At 37.9% G+C, this 13825-nt stretch overlaps 1 protein-coding gene and 1 long non-coding RNA gene across 10 annotated transcripts in view; one reads left to right on the plus strand and one right to left on the minus strand.

Moving 5' to 3' along the window:
- The window catches only part of LOC109504786 (uncharacterized), a 16630-nt gene extending 11168 nt beyond the window's left edge, over window positions 1–5462 (minus strand). For 3 of the 9 annotated variants that reach the window (XR_012136701.1, XR_012136703.1, XR_012136699.1), the window contains exons 1-2: window positions 4350–5462; window positions 2949–3579 (exon numbers count right to left, since the gene is read on the minus strand). This is a non-coding gene — a long non-coding RNA (uncharacterized lncRNA). The remainder of the gene's footprint in view (window positions 1–2948; window positions 3580–4349) is intronic. The other 6 variants (XR_012136707.1, XR_012136705.1, XR_012136704.1 and 3 more) reach the window with 6 other exon arrangements.
- A 2779-nt stretch (window positions 5463–8241) lies between these two features.
- On the plus strand, window positions 8242–12192 carry LOC105057032 (probable serine/threonine-protein kinase PBL7). Its single transcript, XM_010939469.3, is given in 6 exon segments — window positions 8242–8403; window positions 9415–9632; window positions 10048–10237; window positions 10376–10767; window positions 11554–11743; window positions 11746–12192. Coding segments are annotated over 6 exon segments (1194 nt in total). The 5' UTR covers window positions 8242–8330; the 3' UTR covers window positions 11877–12192.
- The last annotated feature ends 1633 nt before the right edge of the window (window positions 12193–13825 follow it).

Below are 13825 nucleotides of genomic sequence, written 5' to 3' on the forward strand. Positions count from 1 at the left end.
AACAAGCAAAGTCTAAACAATTACATTAACTATAGAGTAAATAAACAGTAAGGACAACTCTGTGTTCCTCTCTAAAGTGGATTAAAGGTCTTTGCAAAGCCAGGACAACTCTGTCTTCCTCTCTAAAGTGGATTGAAGGTCTTTGCAAAGCCACCTTCCTGCCCCACATTCTGGAAATTTTTAAGCCTTTACATTTTGGTATCATAGAGTTACTGGTCCACATTACCATAAAAGAAACTAGTATATTAAAAAAAGAAATTTCAAATAAATTGCACCACATATATTATTTGATTAAGATGCTATGAGGATATGCAATAAAGACATGAAGCCATGTCCCAAAGAACCAGGAAAAAGGAGGGTGGAACCTTGAGCTAAACTGGAGGAAAGCTAAGATAATGAATTCTGAAAAGCTTGAAGCTGCTAGAGCCTTCAAAACGAAAAATTAATGGTGAAGAATTTCCAATTATTGCTTACGTATCACACTTATGACAAGAAAGGAATCTAGAACTTCTCACTATCAGGAGTCAACTTTTTCCAACACAAATAAAAAATATTCTAACTCAGTGTCAAATATCTGGAATCAGTAGCAAGTCGAGTGTCTTCCCTCAATTTAGAATGTTGGGTTGGTTCAGAAATGTAATTTGTGAATGCTGTCACTCATATGAAGTAAAAATACTGAAGGTGGGGAAATTAGCTCTGAGAATATTTCATTGCACTTGCAGGTTAAAGATGAGATGAAAAAACAAAATAACCAAGATCAAATCCAAAAAAAAAAAAAAACAGCCAGGAAGTGTAATAACACGTGAAAGGAAGCTAGAAAATGCAAAAGTGGGGAACATCCTCGTATGTAATATCCAAGAGCCAGTAAAGATTGATAAAAGAGAAGCACAGAAATAACTTCAACAATCAGATAAAAATCAAATATATGTCACTAGTTGCAGACAGCCGAGGCTTTTAGATAGGCCACATGCACTTAGTAATTGTAATCCACTCAATATCCCCAAATTTTGTTGCGGAAAAATAATCTCATAGCTATATTCGACTTGAGAAGTGGAGGATGAAGAGGGTAGTGACCTAGTGTCCTGACAACTATGAACCCACAATTTTAAGACATAAGCGGAAAAATTTCATGTACTGTGTATGTCTTGGCTAGGGACTGCCACACAGCACCTATCATGTCATACAATGATGAGTTGATGATGCTTAGCATGTATAGGCATGAAAAAAATGTTAGTTTCTAGAGAGATTTTCAACTTGTACAGTAGGATTGAGACAGTATTCAATATCTTCCAAGAAAAAGATTAATTGTAATTGATTCACATTGCATAAACGTGTTTTAAAGAAAAACACATTTTTTCTCTAATCTTTAGACATCTAGAATCACATGAAATCCTGGATATGGTGTTGATTGTCATCTAACATACATATTGCATAGTTTCAAGTGATTTGTCATGCAAACTAACCCCAAGACAGATTGTATGCACATATAGCACAACAGTAAGCTTGATAATTATGATAAAAATCACAGGGGATATAAACCTATGTTAAAACATGAACAACATATTGTAGGTGTTGGTACACATATTGCCTGCATCACAGGAAGGTCAAATAAAGCTTATGAGTTACGTTGATTTTTAGCCTTTAGAAATTAGACTAATGCAAAATTATGATCTATTGCAGAAACTAGGAGTGGCTGCTTCTGGAATTAACCCACCAAACCAATCAAAATAAATGGGTACCGGGTGAGAGTTTGTAATAAATATATCAAGCTTGGATTATTAAGACCAACCAAGTGATAAATGGTCAGGTTTGGATTTGATCCCCGCACCCAATAAATCATCATGTATTGGACAAACCCTTAAAACCTTACCTCTAGGCCCTTACGACATTGACAATCGTGTGATGGATCGATGGATTGTTGTCGCTTGGTTCAGGTTATTAAGAGCACTGTGCAATTAATAGTTAGAAGAACACAAATATACTAATATAAACTTGAAGCAAATAATGCGCTTAAGACTTGTTATGTTTTCTTCTACACTTTAGTTTCTTCTTTCACTTTATTCTGACCCCCAACGATCAGTCTCTTCTTCTTGGCTCTACTTCGCTTTCATTTTTTTAAGGTACATAACTAATAAGTAAAACTATAATTGGGTGTGTATGTTGGGTATGAGTTTCTACAAATAAATGGATTGGGCAAGGGTCTTTTTGACATGGCCATTAATTTGTCAGGTATTGGTTGAGGTTATTTACCGACCTAAATCTGACCTAACCCAACCAATTGCAAGCACTAACAAAAACATTGTCTGGATATAAAGCTTTCAAAGAAATTTTGTAGAGATTGAAGAAGGCAATTGTATGGATTTTCTTATCAATCTCATACAATCCCACATTCCTACTAAGAAGAAAATATGCATGTTTGAAGATAATGTTCGTTTCATCAGCTTAAACTTCACACTTTTTTTAAGATAGTTTATTGTTGACAAAGACGATAGTATGCTATTGCACATGCTTGTCGCAACCAGCTGCAGAAAGAGTGGAATTAGTATGATGGTAACAGAATTCTAGAATATTCTATCAGGTGGCTATCATTGAAGCAGCAGCATAAGCTCCCTGAGTTTATCTGTGTCATTTGTAGAGATGGTGAATCAGTGAATCATCATAACATTGCGTACTAGCTAGGCACTTGACCTTATTTCTCAAGCTATTGGTGATCCTGATCATCTCTGAGTAACAATGTTGATGTCCTCATTTGGTCATTTGGAGTTCAAATGGTTTTTACAATTCTGGTCCAAAGAGTGATAAGAATTTTATAAAGACTCCTAACATAGACAAAATAAAGTTATCACATGGTGAAAAGACAGTAGAAAGTTTTTCAATGACTTGACCTCCAATGATGTCACAAATTGAAGAGAATATAGACCTATGTTATTGAGTAATAATAAACATACTTGTCCATGCACATCAGCAGCAAAACCAGTACTCAAGTGTTCTGTCTTTACCGCGATATCTGCAAGGTACTCCAGATATGATAGGAGCCTTAGGGCTTCCTAACTTGAATAGATATTTTCATGGTTTAGAATCACTAGAAAGCAATCCTGTTTAAAAAATGAGAAGGAAATCCACCAATGGAGTGAGAATTAGCAAAAAGAGAGACAAGCTTGAAGTTGTCATTTCTAACCAAGTTTGGAGGTAAGGGCAATACAGTAGTATAGAAAGTCAAGATGCAGTCTACAAAACCATGGGCAGCTATCTTTAAAAGGGAGATGTCATCAATCATGATGATGATGCAGCCCCTTCTGTATTCACCATACAATTCAAGAATCATTAGCTTAGCCACATGATGTATAAACTTAGATATATCACAGTAAAATGTTGCATATATCACAGTAACATGTTGCCATTATATTGTTGACGAAGTGAAAAATCACCAGTACAGATCGAAGGATGCAACAATGGAGACTGCGTAATTGATGGTTCGCAGCAATTTTCTTTACCTTCATACTTGTCTGGAAATTCTAGCTTAAGCATGTCAAGATAGTGCAATTGATTGTTTTGCCTTTGTACTGATAGATTGCAACCCTGAATCAAACAGAATGTACCATATTATTACTACTGTAATAATGTTCTGAAACAAGCTCTGAAGGGGAAGAGCCACCAAACAAGCATGCATTAACTGTTAGAGAATGAAAACCAAACATAAGCAAACATCTGAAAAAAAAACACATCCCAGCTCAAAAAGTAAAATTAAGTAACAAACTGTTTGATATCAGCAAATGATATACATGTATACAAATGAATAATTCAATTGGCATGGGCATTATCTACTATGCGAAAGAGAAAACAGGAAGCTATTGACGCTAGTGCAGATGTAAATCGCGTGTAATGTTAAAACATGCTCATAGAGTGGAAGGCATAGAAAATAAGACAGTAGCATCATACAATTTTTGAAAAGATTGAAATGACTTGTCTACCATATGAATTTAAAATCTCCATCATGTTTCTCATTCTCAACATCAATAAGCATAAAATCATTAACATATATGAAATATATTCTTTAACTATCAAGTAATGATTCAAAGAGAAATGCATCTTTATGGTAGATCATCCTTTTGAAAGAAAATCAGAAGTCAGAATAATTAGGTAACTTAATCAAATTTTTATTCAGATCATAATATTGCAAGGTGCAAGTCAATAGCTCTTGAATCATACGGAAGGCACCACATGTTTACGGCTTCTAAGTGAACCTTGTTAGATAGCGATATGACCTTCCTGAACATGTAAAATAACACCAGTAAAATAGTATCCAAGCCACACAAGCATGAGAAAAAGAAAAGGCAATACGAATGTACCTAATTTGCTAATTTAACAAACCCTGAATAATTTTTCAATAAATATACAAAGCTCGAAGTCCGTTTTTTCCCCGTTATTCTTCTCTTCTTGATCAATCCATCCCTAAACTCATCACAACAAATATCAGTGACATTGTTGAAACCAGGCACGGCTCAAATAATAGAATGCTGCCTCTGATACAGTTCCATATTTGAACAAAGATTTCACACTGCCCAATCCAGTTCAAGAAACGCCTTCTACGAAAATAATGCCTAATCTTGTCATCAACCGGCACATCCCGAGTCACGCCATGGCTTTGACCAGTGAAAGAAACTGAATCTTGATTTCCATTCGGGAAAGGAAGAAAAAAAAGCACTCATACCATGGATCCTAACAACTGCATTACGTAAATCTAAGGATTCATCTTGATATCAACCAGTGGCTGAAATCATATCTCCGTTGCTTGCCTTCTCTGTAGATAACTATTGATCTTGATATCATTCAGTATTTGAAGTCATCACATCGTTTTGTCCAGTGAGCCAGGTTGAATATTGAACGGACCTTTCAATCCAATGCGTGGAAAAGGTCCCCATCCCGTCCCTCCCAACGACTTCAATACTACTATCATCCGGATCATGAGCGAACGCCAGAACAGTAATGTAAAGAAGCGACTCAACAAGAAAAGAAGAAGAGCAACCAATGTTTGAGAAAACGACGAGGAGAACGATTATAGAGATGATGGTTGGGGTTTGGGATATTTGCTTGCCAACTTCCTCAGAACGCGATTGTAGAGGAAAAAGGGTAGGGCAAGGGCGAGAAAGAGAACAGCCCGCAGCCCTCGCCGGCGGAGAGCGCGCGCTTCAGTAGGCCGTGGAGAACGAACACGCCGCTCGTCCTCGACGAGGACGACCCTCACCGCGGCGAGCGGAGCGATGCTCCTCCGTGGCCAACGTCCAGGGCCTCGTCAAGGGATCAGGGTTGTACCTTTCTCGTCAGGGCCTCGTCAAGAAGATTGGAACGAGGGTTCGTGACTCCCCTCTCCCTCTCGTCTCGAGCAAAACCCCGCAATACGGGAGGGAAGAGCCGGTTAAGCGGATGTATTTATAGTTGCGCGAGCTAGGATGGTTCCAAGTTTCTGGAAAGTGAAATAAGTAGGCTCACGGCCTGTTTACACTGGTGGGTGGGTGAGACAGTTAGCGGCGGGTGACAAACGGATGACCAACACTTCTCAACCAATCAGATTTGGCTGTTCAGAAATCATTTTGTATTCGACGTTGAGATTGTGCCGTTTGCGGTGAGCGCTCAGGAGAGTCTGTTATTTAATCACAGAGTACTATCATTTTGATGCTGTTAGTCCGCATATTACGTTTTAAATTTTTTAAATTTTTTTATTATACTTATAGCAGTTCGGGTGATTCTATTCGTTTCTTAAAAATTTTTCATCCAAAATTTATCAAGATCGACTTTGATAGTAATATCAAATATAGTAAAAATGATTCGACTATATCATTCGGGGTCTAAATGCTAGATTATTGACGATAGAAATGACAACGGATAGAATTTGGATCAGATATTATACTGTCATTCTTAAATCTGAACATAATATCCTATACTAAATTTATCCAATATCGATCGGATAAGAAAAGAGATATCCATCCCCATATCCAATGGATTTGGAGATACCTACGGATAATACATTTCTCCATACCCAACTCATATCCGCTCCATACCCATCTCATATCCAAAAAAAATAAATAATCAAAATAATTTATGCATATTATCAATTAAAATAGAATTACCAATTCAATATAGAACGTAATTTATAAATTCAGATTTTTAGAAATCAAACATAGAAATAAAATTATAATTCAACATAAAATATATAAATAATTAAAATAATTTTAGACATATTATCAACCAAAATAGAATTATCAAAATAAAATTATGAATATATATATTCGAATATGGGTTCGGGTATTACCTATACCCGTAGGTTCGGATCGGAGTCGGATTCGGATTGGGATAGAAAATAATACTATCCATATCCTACCCATATGCGTGCTACAGTTTTCGGATTTTACCCAAATCCGGTCAAACTCTATTTTTCGTATTTGACTGGATTTGGATAGAGTGTATATCCATTAGATCGAATCGATTTTGTCATCCTAGAAGACGATGGGGGGTTCATAGCTCTTTGAGCCGGCTATTTCCGATGTAAAGCTTCGTGCCGCTTCAGCAGACATCATTTGCATAAGATAGGAGTTATGGACTGAGAGGATCTTCATTGAGGATGACTCCACCACAGTCATCGACTGGATCAAGGATAAGATAAAGTATCTGGATGTTTATTCGCCTCTCTGCGACATCTGGAGGTTATTCCATTGAAACGATTGTTTGGCATGTTTTTCGAGAGCTAATAGTGCTGCGGACTGAATTATTTCTTTTGTTGCAAGCATATTAGAGACTAAATTTGTATTCTGTCTTCTAAATCGTGCTCACACTAAAATGATGCGATCGTCTATTTATACAAAAAAAAATCAACACTCCTCGGAAGAAGACAAATGGGTGATCAATGCAGGTGATTGAGCATGGGAGAAGATGTATCGGAGTTGAGTGCCTAAATTTTTTTGGTTAAGGATAAAAGTAACCATAACAGAAACGGAGTAATAGATACATAAAAATCAAACCACAGCCAACTAAATTGGACCCAATAGCATCTACTAGGAGGATGCTCAGAAGTTGTGGCTGAATAAATCCAGATTCAATGATTAAGATATTCCAATGATTGCCTTGAGTTGCCATCCAATTGGAAAAATTACAGCATCGGATGAATTAATCTTCTTCCACAATATATAGGTTGTATACAACATTTTCCTGTATGATCTCACTCATGAAAATTTCATATTTGCTTTCCGTGATGCTACTTTTGGAATACCATTCTCTAACACAAGTAACCGCTGCTTTTGAAGGCCATGCTTGCATGCGTTAGAACTGTTAACCAATTTAATTACACCAATGCAACCGTGCTGTTACCTCTTAAAAGTTTCCAAATATTGAGAAATTGAAGTCCTCAACGAATCACCATTAAACTGCATTGCTTATGTCAGAGAAATTGAAGAGCATTCCTTTCTCCTCGTTTCTTCTCATAACTTTTATTTTGCATATGAATCTCCATTCCTTCAAATGATGCCAAGATTTTCCTCAACATCACAATTATTCATCTACTTACCTTCTGCTCATCATTCTAAACTCACCAATGGCAACTATCATTCTAATGGCAAACATAAGTTAATGGTCTATAAGTAATATTTGCTTTTTATTAAATTCTGTGGATGGAGTCATAATCAAGAAATCTATTGCACATTGGATCGCGATGGGTCCAGAAGCTAGACTCTAGAATCCTCTTGGGACTTGGCAACCTGACATCAAGCCCAAACCGTTCCTATCAAAGCAATTCACCTTCGCCCTAACGTGTTACACGGTAAGAGGCTAGACTAGACGACTTTTGTAGAACAAGAACGCCAGTCCGCCGTCCGGTCCACGACTTGTGTCACAACAATCAAACAACAAATAATTAAAAATGGCCAGACGGATTTGATATCATTAATAAATAAATTAATTAATCTTGTCTGGTGAAACCGTACATGATGATGTAGAAAAAAAAATTTCAAATAAACAGAATACTAGAACCGCGTTTCTTTTAACGATCTGGGCACAGATCTGATTCCTCAATCCAACGGTCTAAATCGTTCTATCTTTGCGTTTTGGGTGGGATTCGAAGCAACAACTGTTATATGATATGCGAGGTGATTAAAAATTAAGTTTAGTTTTTCTTTATTTTTCTGGGTAATTTTTCGTTTTCTAATTTTGGAGCCTTTACTTGAGTTGAGTTGAGTCGAGTCCGTCCTCTTTATTTCCTCTTTCTCTCACTTCTTGCGAGAGCTAAAAAGAGGGGGAGGGGGAGGGGGAGAAGAGCGCGAGAACGATCGGTGGTTGGGGAAATGGGGTGCTTTCCGTGCGCCGGAGAGCCGAGCAGGAAGGGTAAGGAGAAGGATCAGATCCCGCCGGCCTCAGGTATTTGGATTCCGTAGCAAATTTGTGCTTTTCTGGAATTTTTTGCTTCATTTTTTTTGGTTTTTAAATCGATCGAATCGGCTTGGTATGAGATCTTATTCCATTTTTGTCTTCTGGGATATGGATTTTGGGTTGGATGGTTCCAGATTCCAAAGAAAGTTAGGGTTTGCCGGGGGGAGTCACTCGATCTGGAGGTGTTTCTTTTTGGTCCGGATTTCCAGACTCCATTGTCTAAAAATTTGATTTTGGGTTGGGGTTTGGCGTTTGGAAGGAACCCTTTCATCTCCGTGTTGGTTTTTCTGGACCCGATCAGCATAAAGGTGAAGGCTTTGATGAAGCTTGAGTCGTCTCCCATGTTCTAATCAACGTTTGCTGTTTATTGTAGCCATTCCCTTGAAAATAAATTTCCTGTTGCTTCTTTAGGATGAGATTTTCTTTTTCTGTCTGGTGATGACCAGATCGTTTAATTAGCTGTGCTGTGTTCAGTCGATCCATATCTGCATATATGATAAGTTTGATGCATTAATTGATGCTTTTTATGCATATATATCGTTTGGATAATCAAAAAAGCTACTTTTGATTCAGATTGTGGTTAAATTTCCCATTAATCTGCATTGATTTGAGATTTAAATGTGGAGGGTCATACTGCCTCATTACTTCCAAAACTGAGTGTGTTCTCCTGTTGTCGTGAATTAAGCGCAGAATACTCGTTTTGATCTTTTTTTTTCTATGTCATAGAAATAACTGAGGCACGTAAAATAGAAAATGTTAATATATAGAATTTCTTGGCCACTGATATTCATTTAGCAAAGTGCGACTTTTAATTAGGCAATGGAACTAGGAAGTTTTCCTTGCGGACTAAACAAATAAAGAGATGGGACTGTGATATTTGTCTTTTAAGTCAATAATATGAAGTTGTAGTCTTTCTTTGTTATTTGATCATTTTGTATTCATCTAGTTCTCATGTTCTCAAAGTATGTATTTAATCATTCATTGATGTTTGTTCTTCAGCAGAGAAGTCAAAATCCAATTCATCGTCGGATGTAAAGAAACAGAGCTCACTGGATGCAAAGAAGGAGGTCTCAAATAATGGATCTGAACATATTGCTGCTCAGACGTTTACATTTCGTGAATTGGCTGCAGCAACCAAGAATTTCAGAGCTGATTGTCTTTTAGGAGAGGGAGGGTTTGGCCGAGTTTATAAGGGCAGGTTGGATAGTATTAACCAGGTCAGGCTGTGCTGTCTTTGCCGTTAATCTTTGACTTTTTCCTCACTGTCTCTCGGTATGCTTGCAAACAAGTTTCTCTCTCATTCTCTTACTTCAGTTTTAAAAACTGAAAGTTAACTTTTACATAGTTCTAAGCTTCCAAAAGTGAGTTTTGTTAGATAAGATTGACATGTTTGTTATCGAATCTATTTTATTTCCATCAATAATTCTGCTGAATTCAAATATTTGTAATCTGCACTGAATTATTGCATCCCTGTTTTTCTTTTGCCCCTTGAATTCTCAATCTAGAAACTCATACAGTGGTTTGACATTGCTGATCTGCTTGAATAAGGGGAGTGTGATGAATTGTTTCTTTTCTAAAAAAAAAAAAACATTATCGAGTTGTTAACGTGGAGTTTCCTTTTGTTCTGCATAGATTGTGGCTATAAAGCAGCTTGACCGTAATGGCTTGCAAGGTAATAGAGAATTCCTTGTTGAAGTTCTGATGTTGAGTCTACTTCACCACCCTAACCTTGTTAACCTAATCGGATACTGTGCTGATGGAGATCAAAGGCTTTTAGTTTATGAGTACATGCCATTGGGATCCTTGGAAGATCATCTTCATGGTAAGCTAATGTACAGTGCGTCATCATCATACTCTGTATGTGTCTGTTGTTTAGTGGATTGGATCTGGTATATACTCAATCTGCAGTTTTTTTTACACTGAAGCATACCTGTTCATCTGATTACCTTGGTTTCAATAGACCCGTCTCCAGACAAGAAGCGGCTAGACTGGAACACAAGAATGAAAATAGCTGCTGGTGCAGCTAAAGGATTAGAATATTTGCATGATAAGGCCAATCCTCCTGTTATATACCGTGATCTGAAATGCTCTAACATTTTGCTTGGAGAGGGATATCATCCCAAGTTATCTGATTTTGGCTTGGCAAAGCTTGGTCCTGTCGGTGATAAAACTCATGTTTCCACTAGGGTCATGGGTACTTACGGATATTGTGCACCTGAATATGCAATGACCGGACAACTGACACTAAAATCAGATGTCTATAGCTTTGGGGTTGTTCTTCTGGAGCTTATCACTGGAAGAAGGGCTATTGACAATTCTAGAGCTGCAGGGGAGCACAACCTTGTTGCATGGGTAAGGAGCTCCGCCTTCCTGTACTTTGTTTCTACACACACATGCATGCATGCACACAAATTTCGTATCCTAGATTTCTTATACTTCAAATATTTCTTTCCAAGAAACCAATTATTATCTCAGCATAGTTAACATCAATTTTAATTAGTTAACTTGTGTTCTGGAAAATAACTTGATCTCAGATCTCTAGCCCTGAAGTTTAATAAGGAAACTATGCGCATGAATCTTGATGTGCCCATCAACAGAAAACAGTTTGGGAGGTCATTTTCAGTTCCTTCTCTTATTTATTATTATTATTATTATTATTTTTGGTTTGCCACAAAATTCCATGGAGTAACTTTATTGCCTCTCTGGTCTCATCCAGATAAATTGGAATTTTCCTACTCTAAGGCAACTGGATTCTAAGCTATGAAACCTGATATACTTGTTGACATTAATTTTCAATATGCAACTTGGATTGGCCAGGTCAGAACCTTTTTGAATATTGACTAGGCAATGCCTCTGGCTAAATTCTAGACAGGCGAGTTATAGATGCAAGTAGCATTCCTGCTTTGAAGTTAGTCCTTGCCTTGGCAGGTGGTTCTTTATTGTGGGGAATCACATCTGTAGACCTTCCCACGAGCTGAGGAAAGATCTTTTTGGCTCAAGCCTTTCAGATTCTTTTGCAAAGGAAAAGAAAATTCAATCTTTGCACTTCGAATGATAATTCCTTATGTGAAAGCTTGTCCTTTGCTGGGATGCTCATGCATATGGATCCTTGTGAATGTGCTATATGTCTGTTTTCAGGCACGACCCCTTTTCAAGGACAGAAGGAAATTTCCACAGATGGCTGACCCGATGCTTCAGGGCCAGTATCCTGTGAGAGGCTTATACCAGGCACTTGCTGTTGCTGCAATGTGTGTTCAGGAGCAGCCCACCATGAGGCCTTTAATAGCTGATGTGGTTACCGCTCTCACTTACCTTGCTTCCCAAACTTACACCCTGAAGCCCAATCAAATCAAAATACTTCTCGTTTGACAGCACCAGGTACTCCACCTCGAACAAGAAGGGACAGCGAAAAGAAATCAAGTGGCGGATCTGAAAAAGACCAGTTGAGAGGACTAAAATGAAATCATCCATTACTCTTGCTAGAGCAAGAATGCTTCGATTCCACCTGCTTTGCTATCATCTCCAGGTGCCAGAACAGTGAAAAATTTTGCCTCGCTTCTATTCTCTTTTGGCTGGCGATTTGGTGCCTGGTTATCGAATTTTGTGTCATCAGAAAACAGGCGCACCCTGTTTGATTCATGCCTAAATTCTTCCAGAAAGTGGCTTTTTTTCCTCCCCCCCTTTTTCTCCTTGTTGCTGTACATGTGATTTCAGGCCTCTGTATTTAAATGTATCTGTTTAGACAGCATGTGCTTTTATTGATGTTGTTATTTTTTATATCTGCTTTTAGATACAACAACAGTGTTTGTTCACAGAAAACTAAAGGTTTATGTAGTATGAAAGCATTGCCAATTTACCATTTTTATTATCAACTGCACTTGATTCCTCAGCTTCCATCGGTGTAGCTATCAATAAACCTGCTCAAATTCCAGCGATTTGGCAGAAAAAAGGTGGATTCATGGCATGTCTGATTTAAATTGTGGCAACCATTATATGGCTTTGATGTACTCATGTATCATGGCTTTGACTAACTAGGTTCTTCTAAAATGCCATTTTGGGGGGTTATTGCAACATGAACATTTTCCATTCTATTTCAGCTGTTCTACCATGATTTTCCTTCTATTTCCAGGAACCAAGACGTGATATATGTGGAATGTCATTTGAAAGCAAGTATTCTATGACTTCAGGTTGAGGCTATGATTAGAAATGGAATCCTCGCAATATTTGAAGAAAGATATGCCAAGAGGCCCAATTCTAGTACTCATTTTCCCACTGCAGTGGTGATATTATGTGGCATGATGGTATTGGTGCTTCACTTCTCTCAGAAAAGATGGTGTTGGTGCTCAAACTTGAACCCACGATCCATTGTTCTGCATGGCGCGCCAGCGGAAAAAGGGCAAGTTTAGGTTGTAGAGCTATTTTGAATATGAGAATGTCAGTGTAGACGTGACTCACGTGAACTTACCCCTGATAACCAGCCAGGTCTTGGCAGCCCTGCAAAGTAGCAGGCATGATAAATGGTGGTATGGTTACTATCAGTCGATATTCCTTCAGCGAATTATGATGTTGAGACATGAATGGCCTGTCTGACTGTGATATCTCTTTACTGATGCCATGTGGATTCTATAATGGAATCCCGGCCAATTGATCCGATGAATCTACTATCTATATTTTATGCCATGTGGATAGCACATTCATCATCATAGAAGTTGTTCAGGACTACTCAATTACAAGCCTCTATTTTTCCTTTTAGCTCATTGAATACCTGCAGACTGAAAGGATTGGTAGCATTACAAATAAACGCTAAGATACCAGTGTGTTAGTAGGTGAAGGTTTTCTAAGTTGAAATGTGATATCAGGCATCTATGGAAATCAAATGAGGATTCTTCTGAGAGATGAGCTAATCAGATGGTGAGCATGAGCATGCCATGACCGGATCATTCATCTTGACTGTCTTTAAGTTTTACTTATGGTGTGTTATGGCTGTAAGTCTGAAAGATTTTGCTGGAATCTAAAACAAAATCTAAGATATTAGAAACTTTTGTATCAAGTTAAACTTTTCTTCCTTTAAATATTAGCTTTCAAGCAGGAAACAATATCTATTGCCAGTTGTCAGATCTTATGGACTTCAAAAACATTTGATGCCTGGTGACATTATAACTTAACGTAGCTCAACATCTTCTCCAGAATTAACCGAAGGATTTCAGATCTGATTGGCCATTTGGCTCAAGAGATTTTGTTTCAAGGAGAGCAATGTCATGCTAGCACTTGGCAGGTTGCCTAGACCAATGTCTGCACTTCCAATGAGCCCTCTATCCGTGAACGGGGTGGCCGTCCGGACAAGCGAGACTTGATTTGAAATGAGAGAGAATGCTCTTTTACAAATGCAGCGAGCCAGGTGGGTAGAGTT

Source organism: Elaeis guineensis, chromosome 14 (assembly GCF_000442705.2).
Source record: "Elaeis guineensis isolate ETL-2024a chromosome 14, EG11, whole genome shotgun sequence".
Classification (NCBI taxonomy): domain Eukaryota; kingdom Viridiplantae; phylum Streptophyta; class Magnoliopsida; order Arecales; family Arecaceae; genus Elaeis; species Elaeis guineensis.